Here is a 22114-nt window from a genome sequence, read left to right on the forward strand (position 1 = left end):
TACGCTTTGTGAGCATGACCTTTCAGCGCGTTCGGACTTTATTATAGATTACCGGGAACTCAACTGTAAATAAGGACTTCGAGGGATAGATTAAAATATTCCCGTTAATTTATGTTAATATTCGAGGAAACAAGATGACAAATTGTTCTCGTTTTCCAATTTTATTCAACTTTCAAGTCATCTTTACAATAAATAAATGGCACTATAGTGCCTTACAAACTACGAGCTACCAGATACCTTGGTCAACAGCACACATTCTCTTCTAATCAGTGTGAAGTGAATATAGTAAACTATATTCTATTGAACCAGTGCCTGATGGCTATTTGCTCTGACACTGCATATACGTTTGTACATTGTATTGTGCCCAGTCATATGCAGTTGAACAAGAGACAGCGAAAATGCGATATCAACTAAATTGATATAGCCATCAGCAGTTGCGAATTTAAAATACAGTATTTCAGAATATTGCGTTATCTTCATGTTTACAAAATGCTAAATTTATTAACCTCATACTATTCAAGTATATGCTTTTTTGTTATGAAGTTGATCTGTACAGGAAAGAGGCCCTTTTAAAATAAACCAGAACCTTAACATCAAATTGGCAATCTTTGAGAGACATACCTTGATGGAACAAATAATTTCTTTTTCATTTCCAAGACCAAATTTAATTGATTCATGTTGACTGAAGAAAAAAATTAGACAATCTGAAACAAAATTTTGCCCTACTTTGACTGCTTGACACAAAATTATTGTGCTGGAAATTTAGCATCACAAGGTGTCTTCATGTATTACAACAACCTGAATCCAAATCATTTTTTTCTTCTTTCAGCTTCTTACAGTTCACAGGTTTGAATTTGTGAAGCTTATACTCAATACAGTCTGGTTGTAAACAATTTTATCAAAAATAGAAGACAATATTCTAACGGTATTGGCCTTTAGAAATTACATTAGTACTAGTTACAGTTAAGATATTAATAGCAGTCATTCCTGTACCAGTCATCCCATGACGTTTTCCTATCGCTAATGAGGTAGAATGGGATTTACAAGCCATAAAGGCAGCAAGGGATCATTTGGTCTTTCAAGCTATATCTCCATTCAAACATTAAATCACATGAAGTAACAAAATATCTTAGTCTTACTCTGATAATTCTTAGATTGCAAGAATAAAATCACCTACAGCACATAATAATAAATTAACCATACACACATAAAACTGACTATTCATTACACACTTATTTAATTCTCCAGCTGCATTTTAATTTGACAAAAGGCCTCATTAAAAATTTAATTTTTGTAAATAAATCAGCCATATATAGATAGCATACTGCCAACCTAGAACTAAGTTATCATTTTGAAATGCACATGCACTTTCCCAAAACTGAGTTTTATTCTGCAGAGCTGTCGATAACGTTACATGGTTGACATCTCTAACAACCATCTTTAAAAACAAATTTAGAGATTAAACAGTACAGAATCTAACATTTAAAATGTAAAATATTTCCTTCAAAGCTACAAACACAGTTATAGTAAGAGCTCCTGTTTTAGTCAATATGAAGTTTCTGCTTTCAGAAGCCAGAAACGCTTCATCATAAAAACAGGGACATCTTGAAGAATCCCAAATTAACTAGTGCATTGTGTAAGTTATGCATTGAGAGACACCACCACATCACCTTCAAAAATACTAGCAAGAAGGTATATTACTATTGCATCTGAAAACGGAATTTATTTCCTTTCTTACAGCCACAGTCATACAAAACTTGCAGCCTGCCCCGACATACACTACCGATGTTAAACTGGGGAGAATGTTAATCATAACAAAAATATTTGACCCATTAATACTTTCACTATTTCTTCAACTTTCTAAAGATCTCAGAAAATTATCTCTACGGCCATCCTTCTGCAAGTCCAGTATGCTTTCAAATTCAAATGAGATGCAATGCAAAGTTCACATTTCAATTTAAACATTGTTCACTTAAGACTGCTATAGACAGTAACATGATTCTCTGGAATGTGTGGTCAAATAATAAAAAAAAGAATAATATTAAGTGACAAGGGATCTGAAAAGCAAAGTGAAAAAATATCTAAAATGTTTGTACATGGTATTACTGAGCAAGCATTTACCAAAAGGCAGCATTAGAATCAGGCACACACAACTTCTGAATGAAATTCTTCTCAATATTTAGCAAATTTTATCAGCATAATTAGATCAAAACATTTGAAAAATTAAGTACTCTCTTATAAAGAGAAATTTGTGATTTTGTAACTCAAATCTTGAGTGAATAAACAAAGAAAACACAATTTTTTAAGTACTTGACCCTGACTAAATATAACTAACTTGAACTCTAGCAAGATATGTACCAACAACATGTTTGCGAAGGGTACTGAAACCAACAGAAAAGGTTGAATTTTGTTGAGTGCTTCCCCAATAAAACCATGACTAAATTTCAGATATGTCCTTTCAGTTCTTATTTGTGCAGTTACTAATGCTACAAATTAACAATGTTATACTTTCTGAAGTACTTTATATCAAAAGCATCTTACAATGAATCATAAGTGCTGTCAGAATTTAAGGCTCCCAAGGCCCCATCAAAAAATTCCATTCAAGAACAGCTGCTAAAAAAATTAATTTTGTTGACACGCTCAAAGTCCTCTTTTTCCAAGCATTACTTTCTTAAATGTATGAATGAAATTTCTATTTTGTCATAGTAAGAATTTGACATGAAGGAAGAATTGTTAGTGATTAGTAATAAATCCAGATGGATCATGATGTTCAAACTTGGTTCCTTTTCTCCCCCAAAACAGTATTTCACATGTTACATCTTGGTACAGTGCAACATTGATGCAACTTGGATGTTGAGAGAAAATTTAACAAAAGTTTATAAGCCTCCACGTGACAACTGGGAGCAACATTTATCTAATGTGTCTCCAGGGCTATGGTAATACCTACAAGCATCTCCAAAAGGACAATATAACAAAGTGTGTTAGAGGCAGCATTCTTTCCATTTGTCTCACAACTCCCTTGTTACCTAGTAAACCAGAGCAAATACAGTACTTGATGATGAGATGTAGTGGGAGAGGGTGAGGCTTTAACTTTAGGAGAAACAGTCAAAATAGTTTTAACAGATAAGATATAACAGTGGTTAATGTAGACATTACATTGCAATGTAAAAGGAGCTAAAAGTTAATATTTACTTTAGAATTAATTGAAACTTTCAGAGGCCTGATTGTTTTTTTAAAGATTGCAAATAATGAAAGCAGTTAACATAATCCACAGAAATGAAGTATTACTTAAATAGCAAAGTGCTTTATTATTCATGAAACCTGCTTTCAAATGTCAGAGAGCAGATCACAAAATTAGTTTGTTAAAGCATTTCAAATCACAAAAAATGAAACTAAAAACATTGTACTGGAATAATGTTGAGACTATCAAAAATACAGGTCTGACTATTAGCCCTTTACACACAAGTTTTCTAGAAATTACAGACAGTTGTTACTTCAGAAAGAAGAAAATTTAAAAGAGCTATGTAGATATTCTTCAGATCCACAAAAAATTAAGAGTCCGCAATGTAAATTATAGTTAATCCAAAAATTTAGCGTGGGGAAGAAAAAAAAAGTGGAAGTGCACTTGCAGGCAGCATATGGTAATTTGTCAAGAATATTCCGGTTCTCTTATAAGTTAAATCAAAACATGTACTGGTGGGGTAGGAGATTGGGAAGAGACATTACAGCTTGTGAATTTAACATTGGATTTCCACAAAATCTTGGAGATTACTAAGAACCACCCAACTACTGACTGCACAGAGAATATGAATGATAAATGCACAAGACCAATCTCTTTACCATTCCAAAACGGTATACACAAATCCTTCAAACAAATTCAATTTTAACCAGAGTCCCACAGTCAAAGATTCAAATTTTACTTGCCTCCCAATTGTTCTTTTTCACTAATTGTGCATAGCTTCTGGGCAATATCATAATCAGACAAATAAGCATGACCTTTCTAAGTGCTGCTTAAGATTTCAAAAGATGACAAAGCAGGGATCCACTCAGTTGCTGAGTGTAATATCTACACGTTCTCCATGACCACATGGTTTCCTTCAGACATATGAAAATTATGAAATATGAACACAATTTAAATTAACAGCTATTTTATGGATTACTCAGCTAAAAATTTTTGAATTATCAACTGAAGCTTAGTGGACTCAATTAAGTGCATTAATGTCTATTGTATTACATATCTACTTGAATTAATTTCTGAAAGATAACTCTTGAAATTAGCAACTGAAATGGTATGATAAAAGAATCATCTTAGTTCCATAAAATTAAAATGAATAGATACAAGATGATCAAACCACTGTGAGACCAGCCAGAATACTCTTTCCATCCTGGTTTAAATGAATAAATAGGAAGACCCAATAAACTCTACTCAAATTCAAAAGAGAATCAAATCAAATTCATGCACCAACAGCTCACGTAAAATAAGTGTGCTCATATTAACTGCTATACCATTCAATCAATATAGAATAATTTCTTCCATTCTTAAATTGTTTCTGCCATGAACTACAAAAAAACTTCAAGTATGAACCAACTGTGCATTGAAACCATTTTGGTAAATTTGAATGATCTTGCTGAACAAAAATTTAAGTGATAAATTCAGTTTCAGTGACTAAAATGCATTAGAGCTAAATTTTAGGAATTCAGTTCTAAAGATATTCACAATGTATGCACCTAAATCCAGAAAATACAGCTGCAATAATAAAAGACATGATTTTTCTGAAACAGACAAGCTCAACAGGATACAAAGATAATACACAAGTGCAATGCTTCCTTGATACTCATATGGCCCCACTTTTGTAGTTAAATGATTTTTGTGCTGATATTATTACACAGAATTTAAAATTTATGTAATGCTATCAGCACAAGTCTAATTTGTATAGTATCTTGAGACAATGTAGATACAATTGTAATTCTTAAGTAAATGAAACAGATGAACAGTACAGTCTTACAGCCAGAGACTAGAAGTCAGAAATATATCAACTTCTTAATGTATATTCATTTGGATCAGTTGAATTGCTTTAAATCAGTCAAACAATTAATGCAAATTAGGACTGCCATAATTCTATTGATCAAAGCTATATTTCAAACAGAAATTAGACTAATGTAATATGAAGATGAATATTGTTGCCATGTTTTATTATGGTAATCATTACTTGTAAGAAATACAGTACCTTCATGGAAAATAATCTTTACTAAATTGTAATCACTTTAGGAAGGACCCATCATGCCAAATTGTTACACTATCAAGCTGGACAGCTGACATAATCCCAACAAATATCACCCACCAACCCCGATGCAGTGAAATTACTAAAATGCCAAAATCCACACAGTAAATTCATTGCCTTTCCTAAACATAGTTTAGGTACAAATATTTTGCTTTTGAATCTATACAAACAATTACTGTTAGTCATGCTTGTTCCTTCCAAGTATACTTTGCTCTAAGGTTTTTAGTATACTCTTCATTCAAGCACAATCCTCCAGGAAAGAAAAATGGAGTAGAAAATCAGCATGCATTCACCATCACAAAACTGAACATATGAAAAAGTAAAAATAGCAAAATGTTTTGATTGATTTCTGAGAATTATCAATGTTCAAAATGATTGTACATTTTCATTCAATTCCCTTTAAGATTTATAATTTACTCATTCAAAAGGTATCCTTTAAGTACATGCTTGAATCACATTTTGACAATTTTCAATATATACTGTACCTCTAAAACAAATCAGTTTCCATTATCTTCATGTTTACTTAATTGGGCTATAAAATAAAATATGAACATTGCCTGATTGGTATCATGAACAAAGTGAAATTATCTTTCAAAACATGTATTTAAGAAAGAAAGCTGCACAGAACTTCTAATGAGTAAGTTACAAAAACGTAATTGTAATGCCCAAGTCTTAGACTGCAAATCTATAAAATAGAAATCTGTTGAAAGTTTTCCCAGATTTTCTTAAATACATGCTACCATCTAGGTTATTAAAGACTTCAACAGCACAATAGAAGTTTAATGACAGCATCACAAAAATAAAATCCAGTGCTAGTCGGTTGTACACATTGTTTACTTGTGCACATTCAATGTCTATTTAAATACTTAATTTAACTATTACACCTCTATTATCAGCAAATCACTTATAAAACAACTTTTGTACTCAGGAACCATCTTATTCTTCTGTTTTCTACTGATGATGGTGGTGGGCACACTTTACAGTGATGGCTGAAGCATTCACAGGCTGCTGGAATGACCAATCATTACAATATTTCAGAAGCCTGCAAACCAATTTTCTGCTCTTCTTCCTCTAGTCATTCGGTATTTGGTTTCTTCAAGGAGAAGGCGTATATGTTAAAATGTTTGCTCAGCTGATTTACCTGTTTAAGATAAAAGTAAAACACTGTACCCTGAAGTTTTTAAATACAGGAAGAGTCACATCTGTGCCAACTATCAAATGCCACTCAGTACTAATTCCATTAACCAGGACGCTGATCTGTAGCCTCCAACACCTTAGCAATTCAATTGCTTATCTTGATGATGTATAGAATTTTAGTGTACCTGTCCCTACCTCCTCTTCAGTCAGTGTGTTCCATACATCAACCACCTTCTTCGTAAAAATGTTCTTTCTCAGATTCCCACTAAACTTCTTCCCCGTTCATTCTTTTCAAGAAATTGACACTTCTACATTAATTATCATCTCCAGTCATTGGATAATTTATAAAACACAATTCCCCCCCCCCACCAAGTCATACTCTGCCAAAATTAACACTTTTTTAAAAAAGAGAAATATTTTTGCACGAGTCAGTTCATTTACATTTTCATGACAATATATAACAATGGACTCAATGCCAATCCTTACCATACACCACTACTTACCATCTATCTGACAGAAAATACCCTCCTAAACCAAGCCAATTTTGATTCCTATATGCCCTAAACATCAGGACCAGACTGGAATATTTTCTAAACTCCAGAATCAAGTTAATACAGCACTACTGCGTGGAAGAATATTCTAGAATTAAGATGAGAATGCTACCAAGATAAATTTCAGTCATTATTCAGAAGTCTTAGAATTTACCCTTCAGAATTACTTTGATGCTACTATTTAATAATTATAACAACAGCAGAGAATGAAGAACAAGACATCTACTCACCACACATACTCCATAATGAATGTGTGCAGCAGTTATTACTGTGGTCAATATAATAAGAAGATAATATTCATTGTCGTGTAGAGTACCAGAGATCACAAGGAGTACACCCACAGCCAAAGGCAAGAGAAGGCAACTGAGGGGCTGGCAGCGTGTGTTACTCATCTGGCAAACTATGAGCTTGCACTAAAAGCAGAAAAAAAAGCAAATTACATTAAGTTGCATTTCTGCAAAAAAAAGAAAAAACCTCTTTATAATCCACTGCACCTCTAAATACATGGATTTTCAAGTGATTTGAAAATGGACAGGGACACATCCACTGGTCAGGATCTATTGAAATCAGTTACTATTTGCAGCTCCATTGGAATAAGCGCAGAACTTGTAGTATGTGCCCGACACCAGTGTTTCCCAGCCTTTTTTAGCCCCACAAAACACTTCCATACTTGCCAACGCCCCCCTGAGATACAATATACTTTCTGGCGCTGCTTCCCACCCCCACCCCCATTGTGTAAAACATGCATACCATATGCTAACATGAGAAAAGTTGTTCTACTTTAAATCTGTATTTGTCTTTAAATCTAGATTACACAGTTACCTGTGTGCTGTATAGCAGCTTCAATATCAATGTGTAGGCCCTACACAAACAGAACGACATTTACTAACCTTATACAGACTTAAAATCCCATCAGAGCATAATTTACGGAAAGGCAAAGGAATTTTCCAAAATCCAGTATATACTAAAGAGAACAATTCTGGTGGTTGTATTTTATAATAGTCCACTCAGTCTAATTTTCTACTTTAATAACAAATCCAAGTTTGAAAATGTCTACCAACTTGTAGTAAAAAGACACACTTGGGATAAATATTCTTCGTTTAAATTTTGCTGAATAAAGTACGCCACGTTGATCCTGCCCTTACTCCCACACTTTAATGAAGAATCCGAATGTATTTTATGGTTTACTTTAAAACATTCAGTCACAGTAGGAAACAGTGATACAAATCAGTTAGTGACATTAATAGTGATAGATTATATTCATGCCAATAGTTGAATCTTTTCAATTCAATTCAGTCAAGATGGTGGTTTAGCTCAATTTCTATCTATTATATTGACATTGAACAAAGATATCAATTAATGATGAATTCATTGATAATGCACTAGCTTAACTTACTAACTACACCCCGCACCCCCCACCCCCCCAGCCAGGATTGCAAGAAAATGTCAATTGCTTAATAATTCTACATAGCATACAAAGTTATCAGAACTAAGGCTTTTGGAATAAAACAAGCTGTTGCAAGAGTGCCTTTCAGGCAACAGTTGGTCTTTCATCCACAGAAGACACACGTAACATGTTTTTTTTAAAATTGTTTTTATTTTGAAAGGTACTTTAGATAATAAAGCATCCCTTGGTGACTCAAAAGAGTTATCAGATAAAACTCAACACTAATCTCCATTGCATTACATTAGGTGTGAAGTTTGGTAGAACAGATGAGTTTTGAAGAGCATCTTTAGGGAAAAAGGTGGGTAGAAAAATAGAAACATTAGTCAATTCCTTGAAATAGAGAAACACAATCAAGTTAGAATGAAGTAACCAGGAAAGCTACCTAAACGAGCACTCATTAGCCATTTTGCTAGGACAAAAATCACTGGAGAATTTAAGAAACATTATTACACTGTGAAACAGATAGAATTAATAGCTTTGATGTGACCCAAAGCTGACTTTCTTGATCAGACCAAGATTCAGAACCATCTGATTCAGCCTCAGACCATGGCAAGGGCATGCAGGGAGTCAATGGTTAAATAATATTTTGAGAGAGAAACCAGCACTCAACTGGGAGGCTTTAAGCTAGATTTGCAGAGGGATGGGAACCAGAGTGCCAGAGCTGACAGTGGGGCTGGGGTGAAAATAAATGTTAAAAGTTCAAGCAAAGCTGCAAATAGAAAGGTTGCGAGTGGTGGTAAAAATCTTCTGAGGTGTATATATTTCAATGCTAGGAGTATTGCGGGGAAGGCAGACGGGTTGAGGGCGTGGATTGACACATGGAATTATGACGTTATAGCAATTAGTGAAACATGGCTACAGGAGGGGCAGGACTGGCAGCTTATTATTCCAGGGTTCCGATGTTTCAGATGTGATAGAGGCAGAGGAATGAAAGGTGGGGGGTAGCATTGCTTGTCATGGAAAATGTTACAGCAGTGCTCAGGCAGGACAGATTGGAGGGCTTGTCTACTGAGTCCTTATGGGTGGAGCTGAGAAACAGGAAAGGTATGGCCACATTAGTGGGGTTGTATTATAGACCACCCAACAGTCAGCGAAAATTGGAGGAGCAAATCTGCAAAGAGATAGCAGGCAACTGCAGGAAACATAAAGTTGTGGTGGTAAGGGATTTTAATTTTCCACATATTGATTGGGACTCCTATACTGTTAGGGGTCTAGATGGGTTAGAGTTTGTAAAATGTATTCAGGAAAGTTTTCTAAATCAATATATAGAGGTACCAACTAGAAGAGATGCAATATTAGATCTCCTATTAGGAAATGAGTTAGGACAAGTGACCGAAGTGTGTGTAGGGGAGCACTTTGGTTCCAGTGATCATAACACCATTAGTTTCAATTTGATCATGGATAAAGATAGGTCTGGTCCTAGGGTTGAGGTTGTAAACTGGAAGAAGGCCAAATTTGAAGAAATGAGAAAGGATCTAAAAGGTGTGGATTGGGACAGGTTGTTCTCTGGCAAGGGTGTGATCTGTAAGTGGGAAGCCTTCAAAGGAGAAATTTTGAGAATGCAGAGCTTGCATGTTCCTGTCAGGATTAAGGGCAACGTGAATAGGAATAAGGAACCTTGGTTCTCAAGGGATATTGCAACTCTGATAAAGAACAGAGAGTTGTATGACAGGTATAGGAAACAGGGAGTAAATAAGGTGCTTGAGGAGTATAAAAAGTGCAAGAAAATACTTAAGGAAGAAATCAGGAGGGCTAAAAGAAGACATGAGGTTGCCTTGGCAGTCAAAGTGAAGGATAATCCAAAGAGCTTTTACAGGTATATTAAGAGTAAAAGGATTGTAAGGGATAAAATTGGTCCTCTTGAAGATCAGAGTGGTCGGCTATGTGCCAAAAGAAATGGGGGAGATCTTAAATGGGTTTTTTGCATCTGTATTTACTAAGGAAACTGACAAGAAGTCTATGGAATTAAGGGAAACAAGTAGTGAGATCATGGAAACTGTACAGATTGAAAAGGAGGAGGTGCTTGCTATCTTGAGGCAAATTAAAGTGGATAAATCCCCTGGACCTGACAGGGTATTCCCTCGGACCATGAAGGAGACTAGTGTTGAAATTGTAGAAGCCTTGGCAGATATATTTAACATGTAGGTGTCTACGGGTTAGGAGCCGGAAGATTGGAGAATGGCTCACGTTGTTCCATTGTTTACCACAGGATCGAAAAGTAATCCGGGAAATTATAGGCTGGTAAGTTTGACGTCGGTAGTGAGTAAGTTATTGGAGGGAGTACTAAGAGACAGAATCTACAAGCATTTGGATAGACAGGGACTTATTAGGGAGAGTCAACATGGTTTTGTACGTGGTAGGTCATGTTTGACTAATCAATTGGAGTTGTTCGAGGAGGTTACCAGGAAAGTGGATGAAGGGAAGACAGTGGATGTTGTCTACATCAGCGGTCCCCAACCACCGGGCCGCAAAGCATGCACTACTGGGCCGCGAGGAAGTGATATGATTTGGCGATATGAATCAGCTGTACCTTTCCTCATTCCCTGTCACGCCCAGTGTTGAGCCATTACGCATGTGAGGTCATTACCCGCGCGTCATCCATGTCAGCGCCGGAAGAAGGTCAACTCCTCGAGCTTGCAAATGACGGCGGGCTGAAAAGTATGCTTGACATAACATCTCTGCCGGCATTCTGGATCAAAGTCAAGGCTAAATATCCCGAAATAGCCACGAAAGCACTGAAAATTTTGCGTCCATTTCCAACATATCTCTGCAATGAATGTAACGAAAACTAAATTGCAGAATAGACTGGACATAAGGGACCCCCTTCGAGTATCGCTGTCTCCCATCACCCCTCGATAGGAACGTCTTGTTGCAGGGAAACAAGCCCAGGGCTCCCACTGATTCAGCGATATTGGTGTGTTGAAATGATTTTATATGTTCATACAGGGAAAATATGTGCTGTGTGTTTAATATCCAAACGTTACTTAAAATGTGATGATGCTATTGACTTATATAACCATATAACAATTACAGCACGGAAACAGGCCATCTCTGCCCTTCTAGTCCGTGCCGAACGCTACTCTCACCTAGTCCCACCGACCTGCACTCAGCCCATAACCCTCCATTTCTTTCCTGTCCATATAGCTATCCAATTTTTCTTTTAATGATAATATCGAACCTGCCTCTACCACTTCTACTGGAAGTTCGTTCAACACTTACTTCAAGCTCAATTCAATAATTGACTTATCATTATGTTCATGCGAGGAAAATATGCGCTGTGTGTTTAATATTAAATACGTTAGGTAAACTCTTTTAGAAAAGGAAATTGAGTGAATTAGCCACTTATCACTGATATTCCGGTCGTGATTAACACCCCCCGAACAGAATCTCCAAAAACGATTTGTAGAAAGAAATAATACACGCATGCGCACTGGTGCCCACGCAAGGCTTCATGGTCATTGTAGTCTTTCCCGGGGTAAACCCAGCGTATTTGACTGCTACTCTTGTCCATTGACAGCCCTACCACCACCACAGCACACCCTCCCCCCGGTTGGCCGGTCCGCAAGAATATTGTCAATATGAAACCGGTCCGCAGTGCGAAAAAGGTTGGAGACCCCTGGTCTACATGGACTTCAGTAAGGCCTTTGACAAGGTCCCACATGGGAGGTTAGTTAGGAAAATTCAGTCGCTAGGTATACATGGAGAGGTGGTAAATTGGATTAGACATTGGCTCAATGGAAGAAGCCAAAGAGTGGTAGTAAAGGATTGCTTCTCAGAGTGGAGGCCTGTGACTAGTGGTGTGCCACAGGGATCAGTGTTGGGTCCATTGTTATTTGTCATCTCTATCAATGATCTGGATGATAATGTGGTAAATTGGATCAGCAAATTTGCTGATGATACAAAGATTGGAGGTGTAGTGGACAGTGAGGAAGGTTTTCAAAGCTTGCAGAGGGATTTGGACCAGCTGGAAAAATGGGCTGAAAAATGGCAGATGGAGTTTAATACAGACAAGTGTGAGGTATTGCACTTTGGAAGGACAAACCAAGGTAGAACATACAGGGTTAATGGTAAGGCACTGAGGAGTGCAGTAGAACAGAGGGATCTGGGAATACAGATACAAAATTCCCTAAAAGTGGCGTCACAGGCAGGTAGGGTCATAAAGAGAGCTTTTGGTACATTGGCCTTTATTAATCAAATTATTGAGTATAAGACCTGGAATGTTATGATGAGGTTGTATAAGGCATTGGTGAGACCGAATCTGGAGTACTGTGTTCAGTTTTGGTCACGAAATTACAGGAAGGATATTAATAAGGTTGAAAGAGTGCACAGAAGGTTTACAAGGATGTTGCCGGGATTTGAAAAACTCAGTTACAGAGAAAGGTTGAATAGGTTAGGACTTTATTCCCTGGAGCGTAGAAGAATGAGTGGAGATTTGATAGAGGTATATAAAATTATGATGGATATAGATAGGGTGAATGCAAGCAGGCTTTTTCCACTGAGGCAAGGGGAGAAAAAAAACCAGAGGACATGGGTTAAGGGTGAAGGGGGAAAAGTTTAAAGGGAACATTAGGGGGAACTTCTTCACACAGAGGTGGTGGGAGTTTGGAATGAGCTGCCAGACGAGGTGGTAAATGCAGGTTCTTTTTTAACATTTAAGAATAAATTGGACAGATACATGGATGGGAGGTGTATGGAGGGATATGGTCCGTGTGCTGGTCAGTGGGACTAGGCAGAAAACGGTTCGGCATAGCCAAGAAGGGCCAAAAGGCCTGTTTCTGTGCTGTAGTTTTTCTATGGTTTCTAACTCTGATATCACTGGACAGCAATTTTTTTTCGAAAGTGTTGCATCGCCACAATTTTTTTTATGGTTATGATAGAACACTTGAAGCTGAATGCAAATATAATTCCAGATTACTTGTATCACGTAGGAATTTGGAGAAGAAGTATTTCTTATTGAATATAATGAGTTTAATTGCAAAACTGCACTGATGCTTTGCAATAGTTCAAACTAAGCTAAAATATTTTGTTGATCATTTGTACTCAGTGCTGAGGCTTCTCACTTATACTGGCATGCAAAAGTTTGGGCGCCCCAGTCAAAATTTCTGTTGCTGTGAATAGCGAAGTGAGTAAAAGGTGACCTGATTTCCAAAAGGCACAAAGTTAAAGATGACACATTTAATATTTTAAGATTACTTTTTTATTTCCATCTTTTACAGTTTCAAAATAACAAAAACGGAAAAGAGCCCGAAGCAAAAATTTGGGCTTTGTAAACGCTTTCTGTAGCCAGCTAAGAGCCTTTCAATTCTTGCTTGGGGGATTTTTGCCCATTCTTCCTTGCAAAAGGCTTCTAGTTCTGTGAGATTCTTGGGCCATCTTGCACGCACTGTTCTTTTGAATTCTAACCACAAATTTCTGATGATGTTTAGATTGGGGGACTGTGAGGGCCAAGGAAAAACCTTCAGCTTGCGCCTCTTGAGGTAGTCCATTGTGGATTTTGAGGTGTGTTTAAGATTATCCTGTTGCAGAAGCCATCCTCTTTTCATCTTCAGCTTTTTTTTTTAAACAGACGGTGTGATATTTGCTTCCAGAATTTGCTGGTATTTAATTGAATTCATTCTTCCCTCTACCAGTGAAATGTTCCCCGTGCCACTGGCTGCAACACAAGCCCAAAGCATGACCGATCCACCCCTGTGCTTAACAGTTAGAGAGGTGTTCTTTTCATGAAACTCTGCACCCTTTTTTCTCCAAACATACCTTTGCTCATTGTGGCCAGAAAGTTCTATTTTAGCTTCATCAGTCCACAGGACTTGTTTCCAAAATGCATCAGGCTTGCTTAGATGTTCTTTTGCAAACTTCTGACAACTCTTCCATGAAGGTCATATTTGTGCAGGTGTCTCTGCACAGTAGAACAGTGCACCACCGCTCCAGAGTCTGCTAAATCTTCCTGAAGGTCTTTTGCAGTCTAACGGGGGTTTTGATTTGCCTTTCTAGCAGTTCTCTCAGAAAGTTTTCTTGGTCTACCAGATCTCAACTTGACCTTCATCGTTCCTGTTAACTGCCATTTCTTAATTACATTACAAACTGAGGAAACAGCTACCTGAAAACACTTTGCTATCTTCTTATAGCCTTCTCCTGCTTTGTGGGCACCATTTATTTTAATTTTCAGAGTGCTAGGCAGCTGCTTAGAGGAGCCCATGGCTGCTGATTGTTGGGACAAGGTTTGAGGAGTCAGGGTATTTATAAAGCTTTGAAATTTGCATCACCTAGCCCTTCCTAACGATGACTGTGAACAAGCCATAGCCCTAACAAGCTAACTGAGGTCTGAGACCTTGGTAAAAGTTATTTGAGAGCTCCAATCTCTTGGGGTGCCCAAACTTTTGCATAGTGCTCCTTTCCTTTTTTTCCACTCCAAAATTGGGCAAAACAAAAATAATACACTAATCTTGCTTAAAATGTTGAAAAGAATGTTTCATCTTTAACTTTCTGATTTTTGGAGATCAGTTCATTTTCTACTCATTTAACTATTCACAGTAACAGAAATTTTGACCAGGGGTGCTCAAACTTTTGCATGCCACTGTAAGTGTCCAACAATAATCAACCAGCATTGCTGGATTTTAGTTGTTCTGATACTGTTTCTCTATAACCCCCCAATGTCCTAGTGGAATCTTTCAGCATGCTCATCACATGCCTCATGACTTGCGGGGAAGATGTCTAAATGGGAACGCAGAAAATGAATCTTTAGTGCCATTTTGTACTTCATGGTTTTGTATGCTTGAAGCATGTTGTCAACCAGCTACATGTAGTTTGGTGTTCTGTAGTTGCCAATAAAATTTTCAACAACTTCCTTGAATGCCTTCCATGCAGTTTTCTCTGGTCCCACTATTGATGACCTGTTTGATTGTGGACCAACAAAAATGCCTTCCTTAATCTTGGCATTAGTTATTCTGATAAGCATTTGTATTAAATATTGAAATTCTTCACGAAAATTTTTGCGTGTAGTGATAGCAGATTCCATCCTTGCAGTTTTGAACACGGTAATTCTGCTTTTGCCTTTGACAAACCCAAGTCTCTGACTAGGTCAGATTGAGTTATCAGATGAGGCTCACTTGACATTAAGGGTTCAAAATCTGTATCAAATCAGTATCAGTGTTGTTTTCAATTCCTGGCTACTATTGTGCGGCACAGGACTTATGGCTCAAGGGAGATTGGGATATTCAATGGATTTCTTGTTTTTAGCAAAGAAACCAGACACACTGGTCAGACAGAAGTAGCAGTCTGTCACATGATCCTTCTGCTCTGGCCATATCATTGGGATTGATTTCAGAGTACAGGTTTCCCCGACCATCCGAAGATGGAGCGTTGCTATGAAACGGTTCGTAAGCCGAAATGTCGTAAAGTGAAGAAGCAATTACCATTTATTTATATGGGAAAAATTTGAGCATTCGCACCCAAAAAATAACCTACAAAATCATACCAAATAACACATAAAACCTAAAATAACAGTAACATATAGTAAAAGCAGGAATGATATGATAAATACACAGTCTATATAAAGTAGAAATACTTTTCTACAATCATTGCCGCACTGTTCTCCAGATCAGAGGTGATTGCCGATTGCGTCGCCTCTGATCTGGGCCGACAGTTACGTGCCGGGTGGCACCTAATTAATTAGCTTGTTTATTTCGGCTTTTTTTCTTAAAGATGTGTTGGGTGTGCCCCGGCTACCGCTGCATTCTCTGTGGCAATGCATCGGTCCACAGCCCGGGGGTTGGGGTGGTGGGACACTGGGGTGTCATCTCATCGTCGTCTATTTCCATCAGGGCAGGCAGGTCATCTTCTCCTATGACTGCTTGCCTCGATGTTGAAGGTCGAGGTTCGTTGTCTGCTGTGGCTGTGTGGAAGGTTTGAAAAACGAAAGTATGCTTGACTGCTTAGCCCCACACATTTTTCTATCATCTCACACAGTTCCTGGACGACTTCACTTTCGGTCCGTTTGCTACTGCATTCGGTTTCGATTGTTATCCTTTCCTCTTCCAATTGCATCAGCTCTTCATCTATCAGTTCTTGGTCATGGGATCCGAAAACCTCCTCAACATCATTTTCGTCAACTTCCACAAGCCAAACTCACTTTGTCCTTACTTCGTTCACCACGATTGAAGCGCTTAATTATGTCTAGCTTTACCGTAAGTGTAACACCCTTATGAGCTCTTTTAGGCTTTTCCGATACCTTAGAACTCATCTTGCTAACAGCTGCTCACAGGCATGTGTTTAAGCAATGCCCGCTAGAATGCAGTTCCAGCGGAGGAGCTTGGCTGCTCGGGGTGCACGTTGCTTTTTTTTCCATAACAGTAAAAACACCTTCTGTTAGTGAAAACAGGTAACTAATGTAGGTCTTTCATAACAGCGAGGTTTCGTAAAGCGAACGTTCGAAAAGCAGAGGGACACCTGTACCTCCGAGCCATGCTCTAAGATCAACAGCAACAAGCATGAAGAGCCCAGGCTTTGTCTTGGTTGCCAATTCTACACCCAAAGTAGAGCTCATAGGCTTTCTTATTAAGAGGAGTCATGCTCCATCTTTGAGATTTAAGTGCATACTCGCCACAAATATAACAAAATTTCGCAGCTGTTGTAACATTGGCGAGACATTTTGCGATCACATATACTCTTGACTATACAATTACTTTATTATAATGAGTACACACAATATGCTATGCACATAGAGCATGCGCCTCAACCCGATCACAACCCAATACATTTAAACACAATGCATAGAATAGTGAGTATATGATGCTTTTATAGTCTTTCTTAAACTGGTCCTGCCATGCAGCATCCGCCCTTCCTAAGCAGGCCCAGGCATGCCTGGACAAGATAGAAACTTTTCAGCTTACATTGTGGGCAACATTTTAATTGACTTGAATTTTGAATTGCAATAACAAATACAGGCCATTCCAAAAAAAAAGTGTGATAGGGAAATTTCATGGTGATTTTCATGTTCAGCAGTCTAAAGTCCATAAGGTACACCCAAAAGTATCCAAAAAGCAAATTCTTTGTTGTCCATGTTTTTTTATGATGTCAGTCTCATATATAAAGTGACACTGTTCTTTAAAGATAACACCAAGAGACAGCATCAGACTAAGAGTGAAAACTGACAAGTAGGATCTCAACTAATTAGAAGACTGAAGGACGATGAGATCATACTAGAAGTATATAAATGTTAGATTGAGACAAGTTACTTTTGTTACCATAAAGCCTGAAGTCCAGGACCTTGACAGTACTTTGGCACACAGGGAGTAATAGAGAGTTTGGGGAAAGACAGGCACAGGTTTGTGAGGTAACCTGCATGCATGAGAAAAGGAGACACTAAAGTTGGGACAGCAATTTGTAAGAAGTTGCTCAAAGTGTTTGAGCAGCAAGGCAAAATAGATCAAAAGAGGTACACAAGGATCAAATGTTAAACATCACTTTCTTTGGTCAACAAGACATGTGATGACTGGTATTTTAGTGGACATAATAATCAGAAAGCAGTTGGTGAATAAGATTTGATCAGATTGGTAAATTAGCGGAAAAATCAATGAGAAACCCGAGATGCAAGATCATGGTTAAACTGGAGATTGGATGAAGGGAGGGAAGTCACAGAAGCAACTGAACAAATAGCCAGTGTTAGTGCCAGGACTAGAACAGGTCAATTAAGACAACAGCTTGCAGCAGATAACAGATGTCAGTGTTATATTTATATTCCTGGATGATCCCACAATTGTAAATAGAAGGGTCAGATAGGGGCTACATGGACATGGAGAAATTTCACAAACTCACTAACATGAGTTAATAAGTCAGCTGTAATACAGGTTGAGTACCCATTACCTGAAATGTTCTGGGCCAGAAGTGTTTGGAATTTTTTTGGATTTTGGAATATTTTATAAAATAGCTTGGGCTCACCATCATTTCCAACTCACTACTGGTAAGCAATCTTTGTCTTAGACTTGTTCATCACATATATGTATTTAACAGTAAAAATTATTACATACCATTAATATAATGAAAATATAATGTGTGCAGGGTGACAAAAGAAACATTGGGAGAATACCTGTTAAACAGCAAACAACAGCAGGCTTTCAGTCTCCATCTACAATGCCATGTCTTAATTAAAAGGTTATTTGTATTTTGTATTTATATTTTTACTCTTTTAGGTTTTATAATGTATAAAATCTCAGCATTGTAAACTTGCTCAGGTGCTACATTTTCATCTGCGACATTTTAACAATTTAACGCTTATTTCATTTATTGAGAATCAGCGCAGAATAGGCCCTCCAGCTGCCCCACTCATCAATCCCCCAATTTAATCCTAGCCTAATCACAGGACAATTTGCAATGATCAATTAACCTACTAACTGGTACACCTTTGGACTGTGGGAGGAAACCCATGTGGTCATGGGGAAAAACATAAAAACTCCTTACATACAGCAGCAGAAATTGAACCCAGGTTGCTGGTACTGTAAATCGTTGTGCTAACCACTACGTTCGGCACAACTTTGTGGGCCGAAGGGTCTGTATTGTGCTGTAGGTTTTCTATGTTTCTATGTTACCGTGCCACCCCATTCCGAAATTAAGTTCCTTATATTTTTGCAACCAGCCTGCTGAGTATTCACAATTACCTTCAATTTTCAGTTTGATGAAATAGATCTTTACTTGCTTCATGATCAGCATAATGTTAAGCTATGTTTACTCCAACACTGACAAGTCCAGTCTTCCAATACATGATCAAGATCTTAATTTTTCATTTAATGCACAGTTTTTCTATTTCTCTTTAACATCTATTCATCACATATGTGAGACGACTTCTCAAAGTTATCTGTGGTGTGCAGAGACCTGTGCATCGCCTTGAAACTTTGTGATGTTGACATAGTTATTGTCTACAAAAGGCATTTTATCATAAGTTGCTTCACCATGCAATATAGCACAAAGCACTTGAAATATCTCGAGGTTTAGCTCAAGACAAAGCTCCCACTCAAGGAAAACTTTAACACTTTTTTTTAAGCACTTAAAAAAAATTCAGATTTCGGATAAAAGGTACTCAACCTGTACTAGAAAACCTTTACTGCAATATTACGAAATGCTGACTTACCGTAATATTAGAAAATGCTGTCCCAACTAAAAAATATAAAATTCTTGGATGTTTCTCTAGAACATCATATGGTGATATACGGACCCAAAGTAGACAGAGACCAAACAGTAATACTGGTGAAATGAATGGAAGCATGGCTTCGTAAAAAGAGTGCTGCTTCAATGTGCCAGACCTATATGCCCTAAAAATTAAGAAAACCAAAGTTCAGCAAAATATTGCAATGTTGACATAGTTATTTTCTACAAAAGGCATTTTTAATCACAAATTGCTTCCCCATGCAATATAGCACAAAACACTTGAAATATCTCAAGGTTTAGCTCAAGACTGAGCTCCAACTCAAGGAAAACTTTAAAATTTTTTAAAAAAAGTGTCATACTTTACTTTGCAAATCTTAACTTTCCATGAAATCTCCTTTGAGAATGCTCAATAGTTTGGCTAAGTTTGTATCCAGAAATAGTTTATAATACTAGCAAAACAACATTAAATATGCCAGTTATGTATCATCATTGTGCTTCACTTCAGATCCATTTTGCATTAGTTCTTAATCAATTGAATTGACTTTATTTCTTACATCCTTCACATCCATAAGTAAAAATCTTTACATTACGTCTGTGCAAATGTGCAATGTGAAATCATAGTAATTTACAATAATTTATAATAAATAGAACAGTCAATATAACATAGAATACACTCAAATCAACATGAGTTGATCAGTCTGATGGCCTAGTGGAAGATGCTGACCTGGAACTTGTTGGTCCTAGCTGTTATGCAGCGGTACCATTTCCTGGATGGCGCAGCTGGAATAGATTGTGGTTGGGGTGACTTTGGTCCCCGATGATCCTTTGGGCCCTTCTTACACACCTGTCTTTGTAAATGTCCTGCATCATGGGAAGTTCACAACTACAGATCCGCTGGGCTGTCCGGACCACTCTCTGCAGAGTCCTGCTATTGAGGAAAGTACAGTTCCCATACCAGGCAGTGATGCAGCCAGTTAGGATGCTCTCAATTGTGCCCTGTAGAAAGTTCTTAGGATTTGGGGGCCCATACCAAACTTCCTCAACCCTCTGAGGTGGAAGAGGCACTGTTGTGCCTTTTCACCACACAGCTGGTGTGTACAGACCACGTGAGGTCCTCAGTGACGTGGATGCCAAGGAACTTAAAGCTGTTTACCCTCTCAACTCGAGTTCCGTAATGTAATGCTATAATTAAAGTGTTATCTTCCCAGCCAATGCAAAAAGCTTTTGTTATCACAAAGTCCTTTACTGTATAGATACACGCAGATCTTATGCTCTTAATTTCTGAGACTATTTGAAATGGAGACTGATAATAAATAGAAAATCTTTACTGACTGGTATTTATGCATGATCATCTTATCAGTGTGAACTTGTAAATCTGGTAATTTTTGACTTGTATATCTTCCACATCTTATTTTTTAAGGTAACTTTTTTATTCTCTACTTCTATTCTAATATTTGTATATCTGTGCACATAAGTCTGTGACACTAATTTCCTTTGGGATCTATAAAGTATCTATCTACCCACTTAATTACAAAATATTAAAATATTAACTTTGAAAGTAATCAACAATTTGCTTAAAATAATCTCAAATGGAAAACAATTCAAATCAAACTTACTTGAAAACATTGTACAAACTCACAGGAAATGTGACGATAAAGGCACAACCTACAAAGCAAATTAATCCATCTTTAAGCATTAGTACAAATTCATTACACTCAATGGCAAACATTTACATTTCAACTCAAATTTAGTAACATTTAATCAAATTCCACATCGAAAGAACCAGATGCTCTGATTGAGATGACAATGAAACATCAATGATCTCTTGTGCCCAGCCACAGACATTGTGCGTCTCTCTATAATACATTGGATAGGAATTGAAGCTGGATATCATCTTCACTTTTAACATTTCCATTTACAATTATGTCAAGGAGTCTAATGTTGTGGTAATGAGGTGGTAGGATTTTCCATTACTTCAACTATTATATCCCAACCTACCTACATATATAGAGGTATCACAATATCACCTTATTTTCTCCTTTAGCTGTTTGAATTTCTTAAACCTTGCTTGCTTGACTTCGAGAAATTGACAGGAATATAAACATAATTTAAGGCTCTTATAGATGCACTTACAAGATCCAAAACTAAACAGCTTGATTGGATTTAGAATATTTAAAGTTTTCATAATTTCTGGCTGCTTGCACTCTTTAACCATCACCTACATTTACTATAACTACTTTAACCACTGCAACATCTTTTTCACTTGGAAATGTCAGGTCAAGCAAAACACAATCAAGTGTGCCCAGCTGACAGCAATCGATCCTAAATTATTGACTCAAAGTAGCTCCATTTTGCAAGGAATTAAGCAATCATTGGAAATCTGATGATACACCAGCCTTGTCTAAGACAAGGAGGCGAGGGAGGAATGTTGTGGGGCAAAGGGCAACAGTCTAGGTACCAAGCCAGAGCAATTCAAACATTGCCATGTGTGCAGCCGGTCTCTGGCATACATCTCAACAAGTGGGCCATATATACCCCTCCACACTTGATCACATTCC

The 22114-nt window shown here is 37.4% G+C and overlaps 1 protein-coding gene across 1 annotated transcript in view; it reads right to left on the bottom strand.

The window, feature by feature from the left end:
- Positions 1-152: 152 nt before the first annotated feature.
- The window catches only part of selenoi (selenoprotein I), a 63560-nt gene continuing 41598 nt past the window's right edge, over positions 153-22114 (bottom strand). Inside the window, exons 7-10 of the mRNA XM_072251348.1 lie at positions 21173-21221; positions 19540-19720; positions 7201-7383; positions 153-6423 (exon numbers count right to left, since the gene is read on the bottom strand). Coding sequence (XP_072107449.1) covers positions 6358-6423; positions 7201-7383; positions 19540-19720; positions 21173-21221 — 479 coding nt within the window. The 3' untranslated portion in view covers positions 153-6357. The remainder of the gene's footprint in view (positions 6424-7200; positions 7384-19539; positions 19721-21172; positions 21222-22114) is intronic.

Source organism: Mobula birostris, chromosome 2 (assembly GCF_030028105.1).
Source record: "Mobula birostris isolate sMobBir1 chromosome 2, sMobBir1.hap1, whole genome shotgun sequence".
Lineage (NCBI taxonomy): Eukaryota > Metazoa > Chordata > Chondrichthyes > Myliobatiformes > Myliobatidae > Mobula > Mobula birostris.